The sequence below is a fragment of the Manis javanica genome, chromosome 5 (genome assembly GCF_040802235.1).
Source record: "Manis javanica isolate MJ-LG chromosome 5, MJ_LKY, whole genome shotgun sequence".
Lineage (NCBI taxonomy): Eukaryota > Metazoa > Chordata > Mammalia > Pholidota > Manidae > Manis > Manis javanica.
This window is the reverse complement of record NC_133160.1, coordinates 28353009-28368753: the sequence shown is the minus strand read 5'-3', so window position 1 is coordinate 28368753 and position 15745 is coordinate 28353009. Positions and strand designations below refer to the sequence as shown.

At 51.7% G+C, this 15745-nt stretch overlaps 1 protein-coding gene across 7 annotated transcripts in view; it reads right to left on the bottom strand.

The window, feature by feature from the left end:
* The window catches only part of EBF4 (EBF family member 4), a 54981-nt gene extending 54477 nt beyond the window's left edge, over positions 1-504 (bottom strand). For all 7 annotated transcript variants that reach the window (XR_005061163.2, XR_005061162.2, XR_012131507.1 and 4 more), the window contains exon 1: positions 202-504. Coding sequence is in view for 4 of the 7 variants with exons in the window: in XM_037017562.2 (XP_036873457.2) it covers positions 202-489 (288 nt within the window). In the remaining 3 variants the exon portion in view is untranslated. The remainder of the gene's footprint in view (positions 1-201) is intronic.
* Between the last annotated feature and the right edge of the window lie 15241 nt (positions 505-15745).

The window sequence follows — 15745 nt, the reverse complement described above, 5'->3', positions numbered from 1 at the left end:
GGGAGGGCGGAGCGGGCCGGCACCCGGTCGCGGAGGCGCCCTAGAGGCGCGCTCTGGTGGCTGCCCGGGGCCGCGGTCGTCGGAGAGGGGCCGAACGCCCCGGGAGCTGCCTCCGGCGAGGCGGGGGCGCGGGGCCGCCCGCCCTCCCCGCGCCGCCCCCACCCCCGCCCGCCCGCGGCGCCGGCGCGGGGCGCTGATTACCATCCGGGAGGCGGAGGCTGCGGGCGCGGCGCTCGGCGGCGGTGGCGGTGGCGGCACGAGCAGCAGCAGCCGCGCGTCCCGGGGAAAGGCAGCGGCGGCGCCGGGCCCACAGACGCCGCCGCCGCCGCCCCGCGGGCCCCGGCGCCCCGGCCCTGCCGCCGCCGCGGGCGGCAGCACCTGGAGCAGCAGCAGGAGCAGCCCTGCCGACTCCCCGCGGGGCCCGGGGCCCGTGCCGCCCCGCCGCCGCCGCCGGCCGCTCCCCGGGGCCTGGCCGCGCGCCCGGGCCATCCCGCCGCCGCCGCTCCCGGGGGAGCGGGAGCCGCAGGGAGGGCGCGCGGGCGGGCGGAGGGCTGGCGGGAGCGGGCGGCCCTGGGGACGGGGCCGCGGCGGGGGCGGGGCGGCGCGGCTGGCCGAGGGGCGGCGGGGACGTGACATCATCGGGGGAGGAGCGGCCGGGCCGGGGCGCCGCGCGGGGCGGGTCCTGCAAGGCGGTCGCCGGGCCTGGGGCTGGGGCGGGGGTTGGGGGCTGCGGCCTGGCTGAGGCCGCGGAGGGAACCGCAGGGACCGGCGCGGCCAGGGAGACCCGGCAGCGGCCAGACGGTGCCGCGCGGCGGGGGAGCCGGGCCGCAGACGGAGGAGCGCGCCTCGCGGCGCCCGGGGGCCTCCACCGGCTCCGCGTCGTCACAGGACGCAGCTCCGGTTTCTCGGCTCCATCTCCGTCTCCCAAGTGCCCGCCGCACTCCACGGCGGCGCCCAGTTCCTGCTCTCGCTGCTCATTTTGACGCCTCCAAGCTTTTCCTCTTGATGTTCTTGGCTCGCCCGGAGGTCCTCCCCGCCTTTCTCTGGTGAAGCGGACCTCGGTTTAACTCAAAACTTGTGTCTCGCTCTTAGGCTGGGCCCCAGAAAGCCAAGCTGAGTCCCTACAGCCCCACCTCTGGACTCCAGCCCTGGGCTGCCTGAACCTAAAACAACCTGTGCGTTTCAGAAACCTCTTGATTGCTAATTGCAAGTTGGACACTTAGGGTTGGGAGTTAGGACTCAGAGCCCAAGGAATCTCCTCCCAGATTTTATTCCTTTTTTTGTTAGTTGCTGGCACAGAAATCTCACCCTTGGCTCCGGGGGTAGAGCCATTTCTTCCCTTCTCCTCACATTCTGGCCTGGTGTGTCCTGGACAGGCTTTGAACAAGCCCAGATGAGTCTGGTACTTAACCGCAAAACAGCATGGGGGTGGCCTGCCCTGCCGGCTGCAAGCACTCTCCGAATCCCTGGAATATCGCTTTTCGGCCCTAACTGGCTCCCATCTTTTGGGAGATCTCTAAGTATGCAGTGGGTGGTCTGAACCACACTGGCCCAGGTGAGGGGGCCAGGGGCCACTGCTGGGCCTCCTACCACCAGAGGTTCCTGGCCTTCGCTGCTGACCTCTTCCTCCTTCCTCTCCTTGTCCTCCTCCCATCAACTGTAGGGCTGTCAGGCCCACTTAGGCTTCCCAAGGTCTCAGCTTATACCCTAGGTGAGAATATCAAAGGTAGGTCTCTCCTTAAAGTGAATTCTTAGGCCAGACTCTTTCTCACTATCCTTATCTGACTCAAAATCCTTGCTCCTTCCAATGTGGTTCCTGGACCAGCAGCATCAGGATTACCTGGGAGCTTGCTGGGAATGCAGACTCTTAGGCCCTGCCCAGGCCTGCTGAATCGGAGCCTGTGTTTTAACAAGATCCCAGCTCATGCGTGTACTCTGTACATTCGAGAAGTACTGCTCCGGAGAAAGCTGCCAAAGCTGTGCCATCCTTGCTCCATCCCTCTCTCCAACCTTCAGACTTCCCTCTGGCTCTCAGTTTCCAGCAGAAATCCTACGTCTTCACGGAGAGGATGCAGGAATCTTGGCAGACTCCTGCCATCTCTCTCAGCTGTCCATATTTTTCATCCTTTCTCAGTCTCTCTGCCCGTTCTCATCTCCTCTGCTTGCACCCTGGGTAAACGTGGACTCAGGACATATTTGCTCGGTCTATCTTCTGCACCCCCTGGTTGCCCCATCTGATGTGTGTGGGACTTGATCCTCTTTTCCTTTGTTCAAACCTCCCCATTCTTAAAAGAACCTTCCCTTTGTCCCCACCTCCTCCTTCTGTTTCTGAGAAAGTCCGCAGGCACACTCCACCAAGGGTGCCTTGTCGTCTCCCAGCATGCCACTCCTGAAGCTCTAGCAGTCTGGCTCCCTTCTAGCTCAGCTGCCGTTTTCTCTTGTCCCTGCTTCAGGCCCTCTGACCTCCCTGCAGCTTGTGCTCCTCATGCCTCTGCCTGCACACCCCTGGGAAAGCCATCTTGACTGTCAGAGCACCCTGCCTCTCCTCTTGCCCCTGTGAGAGTACCCTAGGCCACTGCACCTTGCTCCTTTTTCCCCTGTTGGAGAACTCAGGTTCCTGCACAGCCTTAGAGGCCGTCTTGGGGCAATGAGTCTGTCTGGGCCTCAGTCCTACTTCTGCTAGTCCTGAACATCTACTGGTGAGGACAGAGCCGGGCTTGACTCACAGGGAAGAGGGGAGCAAGAAGGAGACCCTACAGGGAAGGCCCCTATCACATTAGCTCTGTCTCTGGGCTGGAGGTGGGGCTGCTTTGTTTCCATATGCCTAGGCTACCTTCAGTGTCTATTCCTCACAAAGCTCTTCCTCCTGGCTCCTGTGCCTGTCCATGGCACCTCCTCCTGATGCCCGCCAGGCTTGGGGCCCAGGAGTTCATCTCCAATACTTACCTCACCCTGCTCACAGCCACCTCTTGGTCTTAAGGACCCTCCCTCCATGAGTATATACTCACCCACAGTGAGTATATTTAGCAATCTAACTTGTTCTCCATTGGACTCTACCCTGGCTTGGAGGAGAAATACGCCCTGCTCTGATGACAGCCTCTTTAGCTACCTTCATCCCCATCTGCCCACCCCAACACCCTCCATCCTTCTGCCAGTTTTTAAAAGCAGGCTGTCACCTGCTTAGAAACTTCCAGATGTGCTTCATGGCTCCCCAAGTAGACATTTAGGGACTCAGTGTAGGGACATTCTAGGTCCTCTGATGCCCAATCCAAAGGCTGTGTCTTGCCAGCCTTCCCTCCAGTCCCTTGCTTGCCTAACATAGATCTTGCTGTTTCCCAAACACGGGTCTCACCCTCCCAGCCTCATGCCTCTGCTCTGGCTGTCCCCTCCAGCCGCAGTGTTCTCATTGCTGCAACACTCTTCTTGGGGAGGCAATGGGATCTACATTTCTTTTCATGATGGTTGAAGGGCTTTGGTGTTAGAGATCTTCATGGTTCTAGAAGACTCTTCCCAGGGTAGATTTTGGGGAATAAATACTCAGAATTAACCTGGGCAGAAAGGGGAGTCAGTCAATCTGGGAAAGTGGCACTGACCTAAGGCCAGTCTGGATGGGTTCCTGACTTGTGTGAATTTTTATTCCCCATAGTAACCACATGAACTAGAAAGAAACCAAGCAGGATGGTATTTGAGGTTTTCAAGGCCTGCCGCCCCCAGAGAAGGGCCTCTGGGGTAAAGCTGCTGAACCCAGGGACTAGGCCTTGGGGGGTGATGAAGGTACCATTTGGGCCCAGCAAGTGGGAGGTCAATGTGCAAATTCTGGGTCAGCCCTTGGGGTCAGAGGTATCTCTGCTTTAAGTCCAATAAGTTTGTTCTTGGAACTTTATGTATGTTTCCATTCTGCATTGTTTTTCTTAGTTCCTTTGGCAAATTTCCCCTTACAAACTGCTGCAGCTTCTCCATGAGAAAGGGATTTGGGGGCCTGCTGTGGCTGTGGTCACAGAGAGCTGGAGGAGTGGTGGTGACGTAGAGGAGGCTGGGTCCAAGCCTGCAGAGAATGCCAGTCCTTTCTGGCCCAGGCAGCGGCTCACTCCAGACCAGCAGCCCTCAGCCTCTGACCTCCTTCTCCTCCCCCGTGGACCCTCATGCTCATGTGCTGGGAGAGGCTCTTGTCGCATGCCCAGTGCTAAAGAACAGTAGAGAGTAAAGTGCTATGTGGTGGTGGGAGACATGGAAACATTCAGTGTCACTCCAGAGTGACCTGGGCTGTTACAGATTCAGGGGTGAGTACTGGGACCAGCACAGAAGGGCTTGAGCCGGAGAGAGGGTCTGGGGGTCTTGGGCGGAAGGATCAGCGTATGTGAAGAGCTGAATGAGTGGGCTTGCTGCACTTACTTCACAGTGGAAGCTTTTAGCACATGGAGCATCATGCTTGTGAGCCCGATACCAGGAGCCTGGGATTTTTCCTGCAAGCTTGAGACTTAAAACAACATTTAAAAAATCCTCAGAACTCTCCCCATCAACCTTTTTCTTTCTTTTTTTATCTCCAAAAGGGGTGCAACATCTAAGAAAAGGTATCCAACATGATGCATTAGGCAGAAGCTCCCTTGGCCAGGCTGTATATTGGGCCGTAGCGCCTCCTGGAGGTCCCAAAGAATCAGGTTGGATCCAGTTCATGAGAATCCTGAGGGGAATTAAAATATAGGAAGAATAAAAAGCTAAAGCATGCACCAAATAATGTAGTTCACATACTTCATGCAGAAAACGGAAATGACTGGGGCCATCCCAGGTGTCCTAGTGGGTATGTCCCGGCTCTGGGCCTTCCTGCCTGTGGATCCTGAGGTCTCCAACTGCTTCAGGAGAAACCCACGCTACAGGTGTTAGTCTTTCCTCAGGAGCCACCCATTCCCCGAGTCTAGGCTCAGTTACTCTACCTTGAATGATAACACAATGGGAGTCCTAATGGTGGACACTGGCAGGAGAGTTGAGCTTGCATCTGCAGATCCCGGGTTGGAGCTAGGGCAGCATGTCTCTTCCATAGTCTTGGTTGTCCACACCCCTACCAATCACAAGCCATCTCAAAGACAACCAGTCTCAGTCGTCACTCAGGAAGAGAAAGGAAGACATTTCCCCTCCGGAAGCAAGATTTGCACTCGGCCAGCTCTTTGGTTCATCCTCCAGTTTTCCAGGATCTGCAGGTTTCTAACGTAAAAGTGTCAAAGCACCCAATGCTGTCCCAGGAGGGCTGCCCCTTAGCTACCCACAGGCAGTGGCATAAAAGCTGAAATAACTTTACTCATGAGGCAAGAGCAAATTCCTTTTATGATTACTGTGGGGTGAACAGGAAAGGAAGCCATCACCGCTAAAGTGAAGCAGGGTAGCGTAAGGGGTGATGGAGGAGGATGGAGGGGGCAGGTGAGAGGAACTGTTCCTCACCTTGTCCTAGGTGAAGTGGGGAAAGGACCCATCAGAGACCAACCAATTCTCCAGGAGGCTTAAGCTTCAGGACAATCATCCACACTGGCCCCTTCCAGAGCTCCTTGCAGCATATTCCCAAGGTTATGTGTAATTGTGTATTCATAATTTTGTATTTTTCTTCTTAAAAGCCATATCCCCTCATTTGTATAAGCTTCATTCCCCCCTCCCCACAACCTAGATCTTCCCATAGGACCTGGAGTTGAGTAGGAAGGATTCAGGTGAGAGATAATAAAGACCTAAATTAAGGTAGGTCAAGAGGCAGTGAGAGGAATGGAAGCCAGATGTCTTGATAGAAAAGAGCTGCCATTTACTGGCCTATTGCTCTTGTAGATGGGGATTTTCTCATCTCTTCTGTATCCGTAGTGTTCAGAACAGTGCCTAGCACAAGTAGTTGTTGAATGACTACTTTTCTGGGAGGTAGAGGTCAGGAACTAATGATTGACTGGGTGTGTATATGGTCTACAGGGTACCCCAAATAGATGGACTCAGCACACCTACCACCTGTCACCTAGCCCTGCCCTACCCTGTCCCCCAGACCCGCTCCTGGGATAGAGAACATCACAGCCTCTCCCTCTTTACCTGCAATGGCCACTTGACCCCGGAGCCAGGTCCTTGGAATGCACCATATGGTGAAAAGGACTTGGGGTCTGGAGACTTGAGTAAGTAATATTGCCTAATTAGTATTATATAATTAAATATTACCACCTAATTACCTTTAGCCTCAGTTACTTCCTGGGTAAGCCTGGGATGCTGAGGGTCCAATGCTGTGATGGTTAAGTGTCTAACAACTGCCTTTCAAAAATCAAACCTGATTTGTAGCATTTGCCAGTGTTCATGATGTGGATGTTCCCACCATGGCTGATTTCAGACTGCCCACGTGATGTCACTCAATATGTCAGGAATAGACGCGCACACTAGGTTCTTTAGAGCCTGTGCACGCTGATAGCAGCATATCCCAGAGTGGGTCCCAATGTTAGAAGTCTCTTAATTGAACAAGAGTGATGGGCGAAGGGGCCCCATATTCTCTGCCAGGCTATATGTGGGCAGTTCTTTTTACTGGCAAGATCATTTTGTACGGGTAAAATCTATGTGGGGGATAAATTTGACCCCAATGTCCAACTTTTTTTTAAGATCTTAAAAAAATTTTGATTTTTTTATGATGGCATAACATAATACGTTGCACGTGTATACTTCGTTTAACTTTTACACGCGTGTATAGCCATATAATCGCCATTCAGATTAAGATACAAGCCATTTCCAACATCCCAGCAGCCTCTCTGTACTTTCTCCAGTCAATACATGCCCCTCAGCAGTGACCCCTCTCTTGACTTCGAGCACCATAAATGATTTTCCCATTCTTGGAGTGCATATAAATGATATCATGCACTACATAGTTTTTTGTATCTGCCTTTAACTCATCATTATATCTGTGAGATTTATCTGCATTGTTGTGCATAAGAGTAGTTTATTTACTTTCATTTCTGTGTAGTATTCCCAGTACTCTTAATAACTTTAATAAAAGTTAAAAGAAAATGTTTCTCATGCCTGTTTTTGTCACTCATCTATGAAACTGGGTTGCACAGCTTGACTCTCCTGGCCACAGGCTCAGTCCCATAATGCCCTGTTCTCCTGGCCCTGACTCATCCTCCAGAACTTCACCTTCCAAATCATCGGCCAAACCCTTCAGAATCCCATCTCTGCAGTTAGCCTACTTCCTTATATCCTAAGCATTTCTTTTAAAGGTTTCTCATCTCTAGCCTTAAGTGAAATCTGGATGACACCTGTTATGGACTGAGTGTCTCTGTCCCTCTAAAATACTTACATTGAAGCCCCAACCCTCAGTGTGACTGTATTTGGAGATAGGGGTTGGAGGGATGTGGCAAAGGTTAAATGAGGTCATAAGGATGGGGCCTTAATCTGATAGGGCAAGTTCCTTAGCAAGAACAGGAAGAAAGACCCGGGACTCGCTCTCTCTCTCTCCAATAGGTGAGGACACAGTGAGAAGGCAGCTATCTACAAGCTGGGAAGACAGTCCTCACCAGGAAATGAGTCAGCTGGCACTTTGATTTTAGACTTCCCAGCCTCCATCATGAAGGAAAATTAGTATCTGTTGTTGAAGCCACCAACCTACCAAGCCAGGTATTTTGTTGCGGTGGCCTGAGCAGACCAAGACAACACCCAAGGACACCCTTTCTCCTAAGGCTCTCTCTAGCAGTTACTGTTTCTTCTCTTTCACCCACTACATGGAAGTATCTGGAATTTGATTTTGCCCTATTTGCAAGCTAATAAATTAACCTGTTACTGCTTCATGGAGTCTTGCAGCAGACATGAGATTCCTGGATCAGAGACAAAGAAAAGAAGTTTATTACTGCACAGCAAATAGTAAATGTGTCATGTTTGTGTCACTTCCTCTTGCCCCCAAGTCCCGCAGGGGCAATGTGGAGGAGGCCTCCTCTGGGTGCTGTGCATTCAGTGGGTTTGTGTTGCATCTGAAGAGCATGAGAACGGGGAACCCACCTCTTTTATAGAAACCAATAAGCAAGCTCTTTGTCCTAGAGATATTACATCATTCCCCAAGGCTGCTTGCTGCACACACAACTGAGAAACAGCCCAGGAAGAATGGTCATTCCTGCAGATGCTAGAGAGTGCAGTATGGCCATCAAATACCTTGACTGTTGGCCCACTGTTGGGTGGCTTATGCAATAGAGAGTGCATCAGATGTCAGACTATAGATGGTCTGAAAAGTCAAAAGCTTGACATGGCTTAGTCCCAGTGGCCATAATGGTGTGGTCAGGGTCTCCTGATCAGACTGGAACAACATTGTAACCTGGAAATGTGTCCACAGCAGTGATACACCAATGAGAGTCCAGAGAAGGGGTCAAAGGTCTGAGGTAGTCAATTATCCAGGTGCAGGCAGGAGCAATGCCACATGCAGTGTGGTCTCTTTACCATAGGACAAACAGTTCAACTTTTGGGAGATGCCAGAAGTCTGGCGTGTAGTGGTGGCTTCTGCATCAGAAACATACAGCTCTGCTTTGTGCCCAGCCCACGATACTGGATGTGTTGCCATGTCTGGTGCAATGATGGATCCAGGCAGCAATGGTGGTTGGACAGGCAGTGAAAGCTGGATGGGCAGCCTGATTCTAGCTGGTCTTATTAGAGAAGGGTCCTTACCATGCACATCTCCATGCACTACCCAGGCTGTCTGATTGGTCGCTGAACTTGTCTCCACAGTTTGTAGCTCTAGAAGAATGTCTTTAACCTGCCAGTCTTGCAGACAAGACAGCTGGGCCACGGCAACAGCACAAAAGGCAGTAAAAGCGTATCAGGCTTCATCAGGAGGGGTACTGGCCAGGGCTGTTAGCACTGCCTTGAGTTCCGCTTAATGAGCAGAATGACTATGCCTGATTTTGATTCTGCAAAGCTGGCACTGAGGCCGACTGGACATCATCAGGCGTCAGCTTAGCTGAACCACCAGTGAACAAGGCACTTAGGGGATCCTCTGTGAATTGAGGGCCCACTGAACTGGCAGTTTTGCCTCACGTGATGAAGTGAGGAATGAAGTTTTCCCTAAAGGGACTGCTGCCACCTTTTCATGTAAAACTCAGATAATATTAGGGCTAGGCCACCTGTGCTCTTGAATATAGCATTTCCAATTGATCAGTAGGCCTTTTGTGCCCTTCCCTTGATAGCCACCAAATCCAAGTTGACTCATCCAAAAAGGAAGTCAGGTTGGAGGGTCACAGGACCTCTCTGCATCAGAAACAAGTTAGGTTTTTTAAAAGGGATGTACTTGGGGACTACGTCCGGCAGGTGGCACTGTTGGGCTGGAAAATGGCCTCTGAGTTATCACAGCCATAGAGTTTGTTTCTCAGGTTTCCCTTTTTCCTCTAGGAAGGCTGTACGGTTTCTTCTGGACCATCCCAGAAGGTTCAGGAATCACCCCTGTGCATGCAGCAGCCTCTGAGTGGGCAAATCCCCTCTGACAGTCATGGGCGTTCATACAATAGGGCTGCATAAACATCCACACCAGTTATGTTCTCAGCCGTGGCAGCCTCAACGGCAGTGCACTGAATTGCCCACTGAAGGACCCATTCACGGGATGCTGTAATTTCCCTTCCCCACTGCAAACTTCGCTCAAAGCCTATCAGTTGATATTGGGTGATTATTTTACCTTATGGGAAAAGAGACCAATGAGTTTAGTGTGTGTGTGGATCAGGAGCCGCAGGAGATGAGCCATTCCAGTGGGGAGAGCAGGGAATGCGGGTGGGAGTGGAGGCTAGCCCACAGTGGGTGCAGCTGGGAGGCTCTTACTTTCTCTTAGCCTATGGCTTCAGGGTTGGCATGTCACTGCCTCTTCCCCTGTGTACCTCTAGACTCAGTCTGGAGAGCATGTGAGTCCGGCCGGTTTGCCCCTGCTCCACACTGCATTCCTTGGTGCCTTCGGCACCCCTGCCTGCGTGCACTGACGGGACTGGTAAGATGGTGACACGCAGCTTGGGTCCTGCAGAGCTACGAATGTTTGAAGCCCTTGCCTCCATGAAGTTCCTACTACACTCTGCTTTTCCATCAAAGCAGCTGAGGGTGGAATAGTAAGAGGGGAGAGGGATCAGGAGCACAGAGGGAGAGAGCAGGTCTGTGTGAGGAAGTAAGGCTTTTCATTCACTTTGGGTTTGAATGGCCACCTGAGGGGCTCACCCAAATAAACCTGTAATGTTTTTTATTCACCTAACTCTCTCTTTCAAAAAACCTGGCTGATAGCATTTATTCGTACTTTTAAGACCCTTTGATCAGCGCCACATCCATATTGCCTTTGGGGGAGGTGCTTCAGGGCTTGCTGCCCTATTACCATAACATCCCTTCTGCCTCCGGCATGGAGGAGAGTGAGCAGAAACCAAAGCTCTATTAGGATGGCTTATGTCAGTCCAACTTCTCACTGCCTAGCCTTGTTAACAGGTAGGACAGTGTGAGACCCTCAGTCTACTGTCCCCACCTTGTTTTTCACTATGTGCCAGGGAGCTTTACATGTCCCCCACTCTGACCCAGAGGATTCTTGCCCTTACTGTTCCAGAAAGCCATGTCTTTCAGTATCGCATCGTCATGGCCAAAACTGTCAGGGTCTAGCATTTGAATTTACCCTGCTTATAAGTTGTTAATAGCCTCTGCTGTTTCATGGATGCGGCCAAAATGACTCCTGGGTCAGAGACTAAGGACCTTATTACTCATGGATCAGCAAGAAGCTTAGGTGGAATATTTACATTGGTTCCCTTTCCTCCCAAGTCCCACCAGGGCAGCGTGGAGGCCCCAGGAGATGCTCTGTGTGCAGCGGATTTGTATTGCATTCGAGGAGCACTAACCTTGGGGAACCCACCTTTTTTATAGCGGGAAATAAGAAAGCCTGCTGTTTGTCCCAGCGGGAGATACTACCTCACTCATCAAGGGTGCTGAAAGCCCAGCTTGAGTGATGTCCTGATGCCCAGCCTGGGTGATGGCAGCTGAAACAAAGAAGAGAGATCCAAGCTCTTTTAAGATCACAGATGCTGTGGGGAAGTTGGGGTTCCTATGGCCAGGATCCCCACTGAACTTAAAACCACCTGATGATGTAACTGGCCTGTTGCTGGGCTGCCACTTCCACACCTTTAGGCAATAAGCTATTCTCTATAGAGAGCTTGGCCCAGTGCTCTGGGCAGAGGTAGAGACGCTAGTGCTTGACCTACTGCGGGAGAACAAGCTGGGTAATAAACCCTTTCACCCCAAAGAACGTTTTGCTGCCAATTTCTTTGGTCACACTGAATCCACAGCAAACTTGCCTGGGGCTGAAACCCATTGGCAAGACAATTGGCATCAGCAGGGTTCACTGTTGACCAAGGAAAAAGACAGGCTGCCCTTATGGGAGGGGTGCTTCAGCGGGCTGCCCCTGTGAATGGGGAGACAGTGGATCATCCCCCAATGGGTATGTGGTCTGAGGTGGCTTGCCTCCTAGAGGAGTGGACCCATGACAGGACTGGAGGCAAGTAGAGGTGACACCTGAGGCTGCAGGGGTGGCTCTTGATATAGTAAGCAGATCCTTTGAGAAGCAGAGTGCCTGTGAGGCAGCAGGGACTGTGGGTTGGCTGCTTCTCACAGTCTTAAAAAGGTCTACAGAGGAGACCCAAGAAATGGCGGCGTGAGAATGCAAGCTGCAAACTTCAGTAGATTCCCTGAGGAAAGAAATGGCATTGATGCAAGAGGCGGCATGAGAACACGAGCTGCAAAGTTCTGTGGATGCCCTGAGGAGGGAAATGGTATTGATGCAGGAGGAGGTGGCACGAGAACACGAGCTGCAAACCTCTGTGGATTCCCTGAGGAAAGAGATGGCCTTGATGCAGGAGGAGGCAGCACAAGAACGCTGGCAGCAAGATGCCATTGGAGAGGACATGGCAGCGCTGCCAGGTGTTCTGAAGGAGGAAGAGGTCATCAAGGAAAAAGATGAACTCCTGAGGGAAGCACAGGCAGAGGTGGCACGAGAACATCAGCTGCAAAGCATTGAGCTGAAGGTAAGAGAACTTCTGAAGACTGAGCTGGCATTGCTGTGAGGCACAGTAGAAAAGGTAAAGATTGTAGCAGAGGAGGCACTTGGGGGAGGGGAGAGAAAAGTGCCATCAGCCCCAGAAATGGAGGAGCTGGAGAAGGATGAAGGGGTGGTGCCAGAGGCACTGGCACCTCCTGTATTGAAAGCAAATTGTTGTAAAGAAAAGTTATAAAGAAAATTAAGACCCAGCAGCTGAAAGTTCCCCAAGGAGAGGAGCAGCCCCCTCCCCAGGTCATGGAGCACTCTATGCTCCGCCCCTATACTCAGGCTGAGCTGGAGGATTTGGGCTCCTGGTTTAGGCAGAAGCCCTTGGAGTCAATATCATCTTGGCTCCTGTGTCTGTGGGACTTAGGGGTGGATGGAATTGTTCTGTCGGGATCAGAGATGGGAAAGCTGGCTTCCCTGACAGTGCAGCCTGCCTTGAGGCAGCGATTACAAAATGCACAGAGACCCCAGGGAGTCACTCCCTCCTCGATTGGCTTATGGCTGCACTTCGTGCTGTGTGGCCCAATCCGGGTGATCTGTCATCCTCTCCTGTTAGATGGCAGACATATGCTGAGCTCCAACAGGTGCTATGAGAGCTAGGCATAAGAAATGTCATCTATAGTCCAGAGAATTATAACCCAGATGAAGAGATTTTCACTACTGGGATGAGAAATATTGTACTTCAAACGGCTCTTACATCCCTCTTTGGGTCTCTAGTGGCCATTCTTTCCCCTCATGTAGGGCATCCCATAAGCAAGGTGACACGTACAGTAGCAGACTTAGGAGAGGCAGAAGCAATGAGAATCCGGAAAGAAATAAGACCTGTTACTCACAAGAAGAATTTATAGGGCCCTATGAAGGTTATGAGGACCCAGATGTGAGTTGATTTAATATGGGGCAGGAGCAGGATGGAAGGAAATTAGATGGAAAGTCCAATAGGATCTTACTGGAGCTATGGCAACAGCTGAAACCAGGGCAGCAGTTCCAGCCATTAAGACCAAAGAGGCAGAGGTCAGAGACAGAGCCACGAGTCCGGCCTGTGTGTTTGCAAGAATTCCTGCTGGAGAATGAGCCAACCTCACTTGAGCCCACACAGGAAGGTGACTGGAGAACATGGTTTGACTGAGGGGAAGGTCAAGGTATCTTCCCTGAGGGACCAGGGGGGAACCGGAGGCCACATGTTGAAATAGCTATCCATTGGTTCCCAGTAAACATACAATGTGTCCTGGCTCTGGTGGACACAGGGGTTGAATGTTCACTGATTCATGGTAACTCTGAGCGGTTCCCCGGGACCCCCACTATCATAGATGGATATGGGTGGAAGGCTATCAGAGTAAAAAAAGCCCAAGTCCCTTTGGGAATAGGGCATCTACCCCCAAAAGAGTATACTGTGTATATATCTCCTATTCCTGAGTATAGTTTGGGGATTGATATCCTGCAGGTCTATGGTTACAGACCACTTCAGGTGAGTTCAGACTGAGAGTACATGTGCTGAAGGCAGTTCTGGGGGGACATGCTAGGCACCCACCCATAGCTTTGCCTGTGCCTCAGCGGGTGACTAATACCAAACAATACAAACTGCCTGGAGGGCAGAAAGAGATTGGAGAAACTCTCCAGGAGCTGGAAAAGGTGGGTATTATAAAGCCCACCCACAGTTCTTTCAATTCCCCAGTGTGGCCAGTAAAAAAGGCAGATGGCTCCTGGTGTATGACTGTGGATTACAGAGAACTGAATAAAGTCATACCCCCTATGCATGCTGCTGTCCCCTCTATTGCAGGCCTGATGGATACCCTTTGCCCCATAGGAACATACCATTATGTGGTAGATCTTGCTAATGCCTTCTTTTCCATTGACATTGAGCAGGAAAGTCAGGAACAGTTTACCTTCATGTGGGAAGGACAGCAATGGACTTTCACCATCCTTCCACAGGGATACCTCCACAGACCCACCATCTGTCATGGACTTGTAGCCCAGGACTTGGCTACATGGAAGAAACCGCCAAGGGTGCAACTGTACCATTATATTGATGATGTCATGCTCACATCCGATTCTCTTTTAGACCTAGAAGGTGCAGCACCTAGACTGCTGCAACATTTACAGGAGAAAGGATGGGCTGTGAACAGCACCAAGGTTCAGGGACCTGGTTTGTCTGTTAAATTCTTGGGGGTCATCTGGTCGGGTAAGACCAAAGTTATACCAGAAGCAGTTATAGACAAAGTCCAGGCCTTTCCTACACCCACAACTGTAGCATTGCTACAGGAGTTTCTGGGTCTTCTAGGCTACTAGAGAGTGTTTATACCGCACTTGGCACAAATTCTGAAGCCCTTATACCGACCGGTTGGTACAAAAGGGCGTCAGGTGGGACTGGGATGAGACATGTGCATCTGTCTTTACTACAGCAAAATGGGCAGTCAAGGCCATGCAGGCCTTGAGTGTGATAGACCCATCAAGGCCCTGTGAGCTGGATGTTCATGTCACTGAAGATGGTTATGGCTGGGGTCTCTGGCAGTGGCTTGAATGAACTCACCAGCCTGTTGGATTCTGGTCACAACTCTGAAAAGGGGCAGAGGTACGATACACTTTGATAAAAAAGCAACTGGCTACCGTGTATCATGCCTTGCTGGCTACAGAACCCATCACTGAAATGGCCCCGATAAAGGTAATAACCACCTATCCCATCTTGGGGTGGGTATGAGACTGGACCCCAAAGTACAAACACCCACACTGGCCAAGTGGGGTGCTTACCTACAGCAGCATAGTGCCCTCTCTAGTAGCCCCTTGAGTGAAGAACTCCAATGCTTGTTGGGGCCGGTGACACATACTAGTGAAAAGCAGGAAGAACTTGCTTTTGAACCATTAGTAGCAGAGAGTCCCTGTCAGGAGGGAAGAGCCCCTATACCTGAAGATGCATGGTACACAGATGGCTCCAGCCGTGGGCAGCCCGCAAAATCGAGGGCCATAGCTTTCCATCCTAAGACTGAGACAATATGGATAGAAGACGGTGAGGGGAAGAGCAGCCAATAGGCAGAGTTGCGGGCTGTGTGGCTTGTGATCAGCAAGGAGCCCTCCCCTATAGTTCTCTGCACTGACAACTGGGCTGTTTATCGGTGCTTGACCCTGTGGCTACCAACCTGGTACCATGCCAACTGGCTGGTTGGTCACCGACCCCTTTGGGGGCAAGAATTATGGCAAGACTTATGGGCCTGTGGTCAGACTAAAATAATTACAGTATACCATGTGACAGGCCATTTGCCATTGGCATCCCCAGGAAATGATGAGGCAGATAAGTTGGCCCAGATACATTGGTTAGAAGGAAAGCCTGTCTCTGATGTAGCCCAGTGGCTACATCAGCATTTGTTGCATGCAGGGCAAAAGACAATGTGGGCTGTAGCCCTTCAGTGGGGCTTGCCTTTGACCTTCAAAGAAGTTAGAGCCTGGCAGGAGTGTGTCGTCTGCTCCAAAAGGGACTTACTCCAAGTTCCACAGCAACATGGAACAATAGCTAAGGGGCCTATACCCCTTGTCAGGTGGCAGATAGACTGTATTGGACCTCTACCTGTGTCAGAAGGATATCAGTACACAAAGACTTGTGTGGACACAGATACTGGACTTATGGTTGCTTTTCCTACCCGTTGTGCAGACCAGCAGATGACCAAAAGAGGCCTGGAGTGTCTCTTTGCTGCCTATGGCCGACCACATGTGACTGAGAGTGAT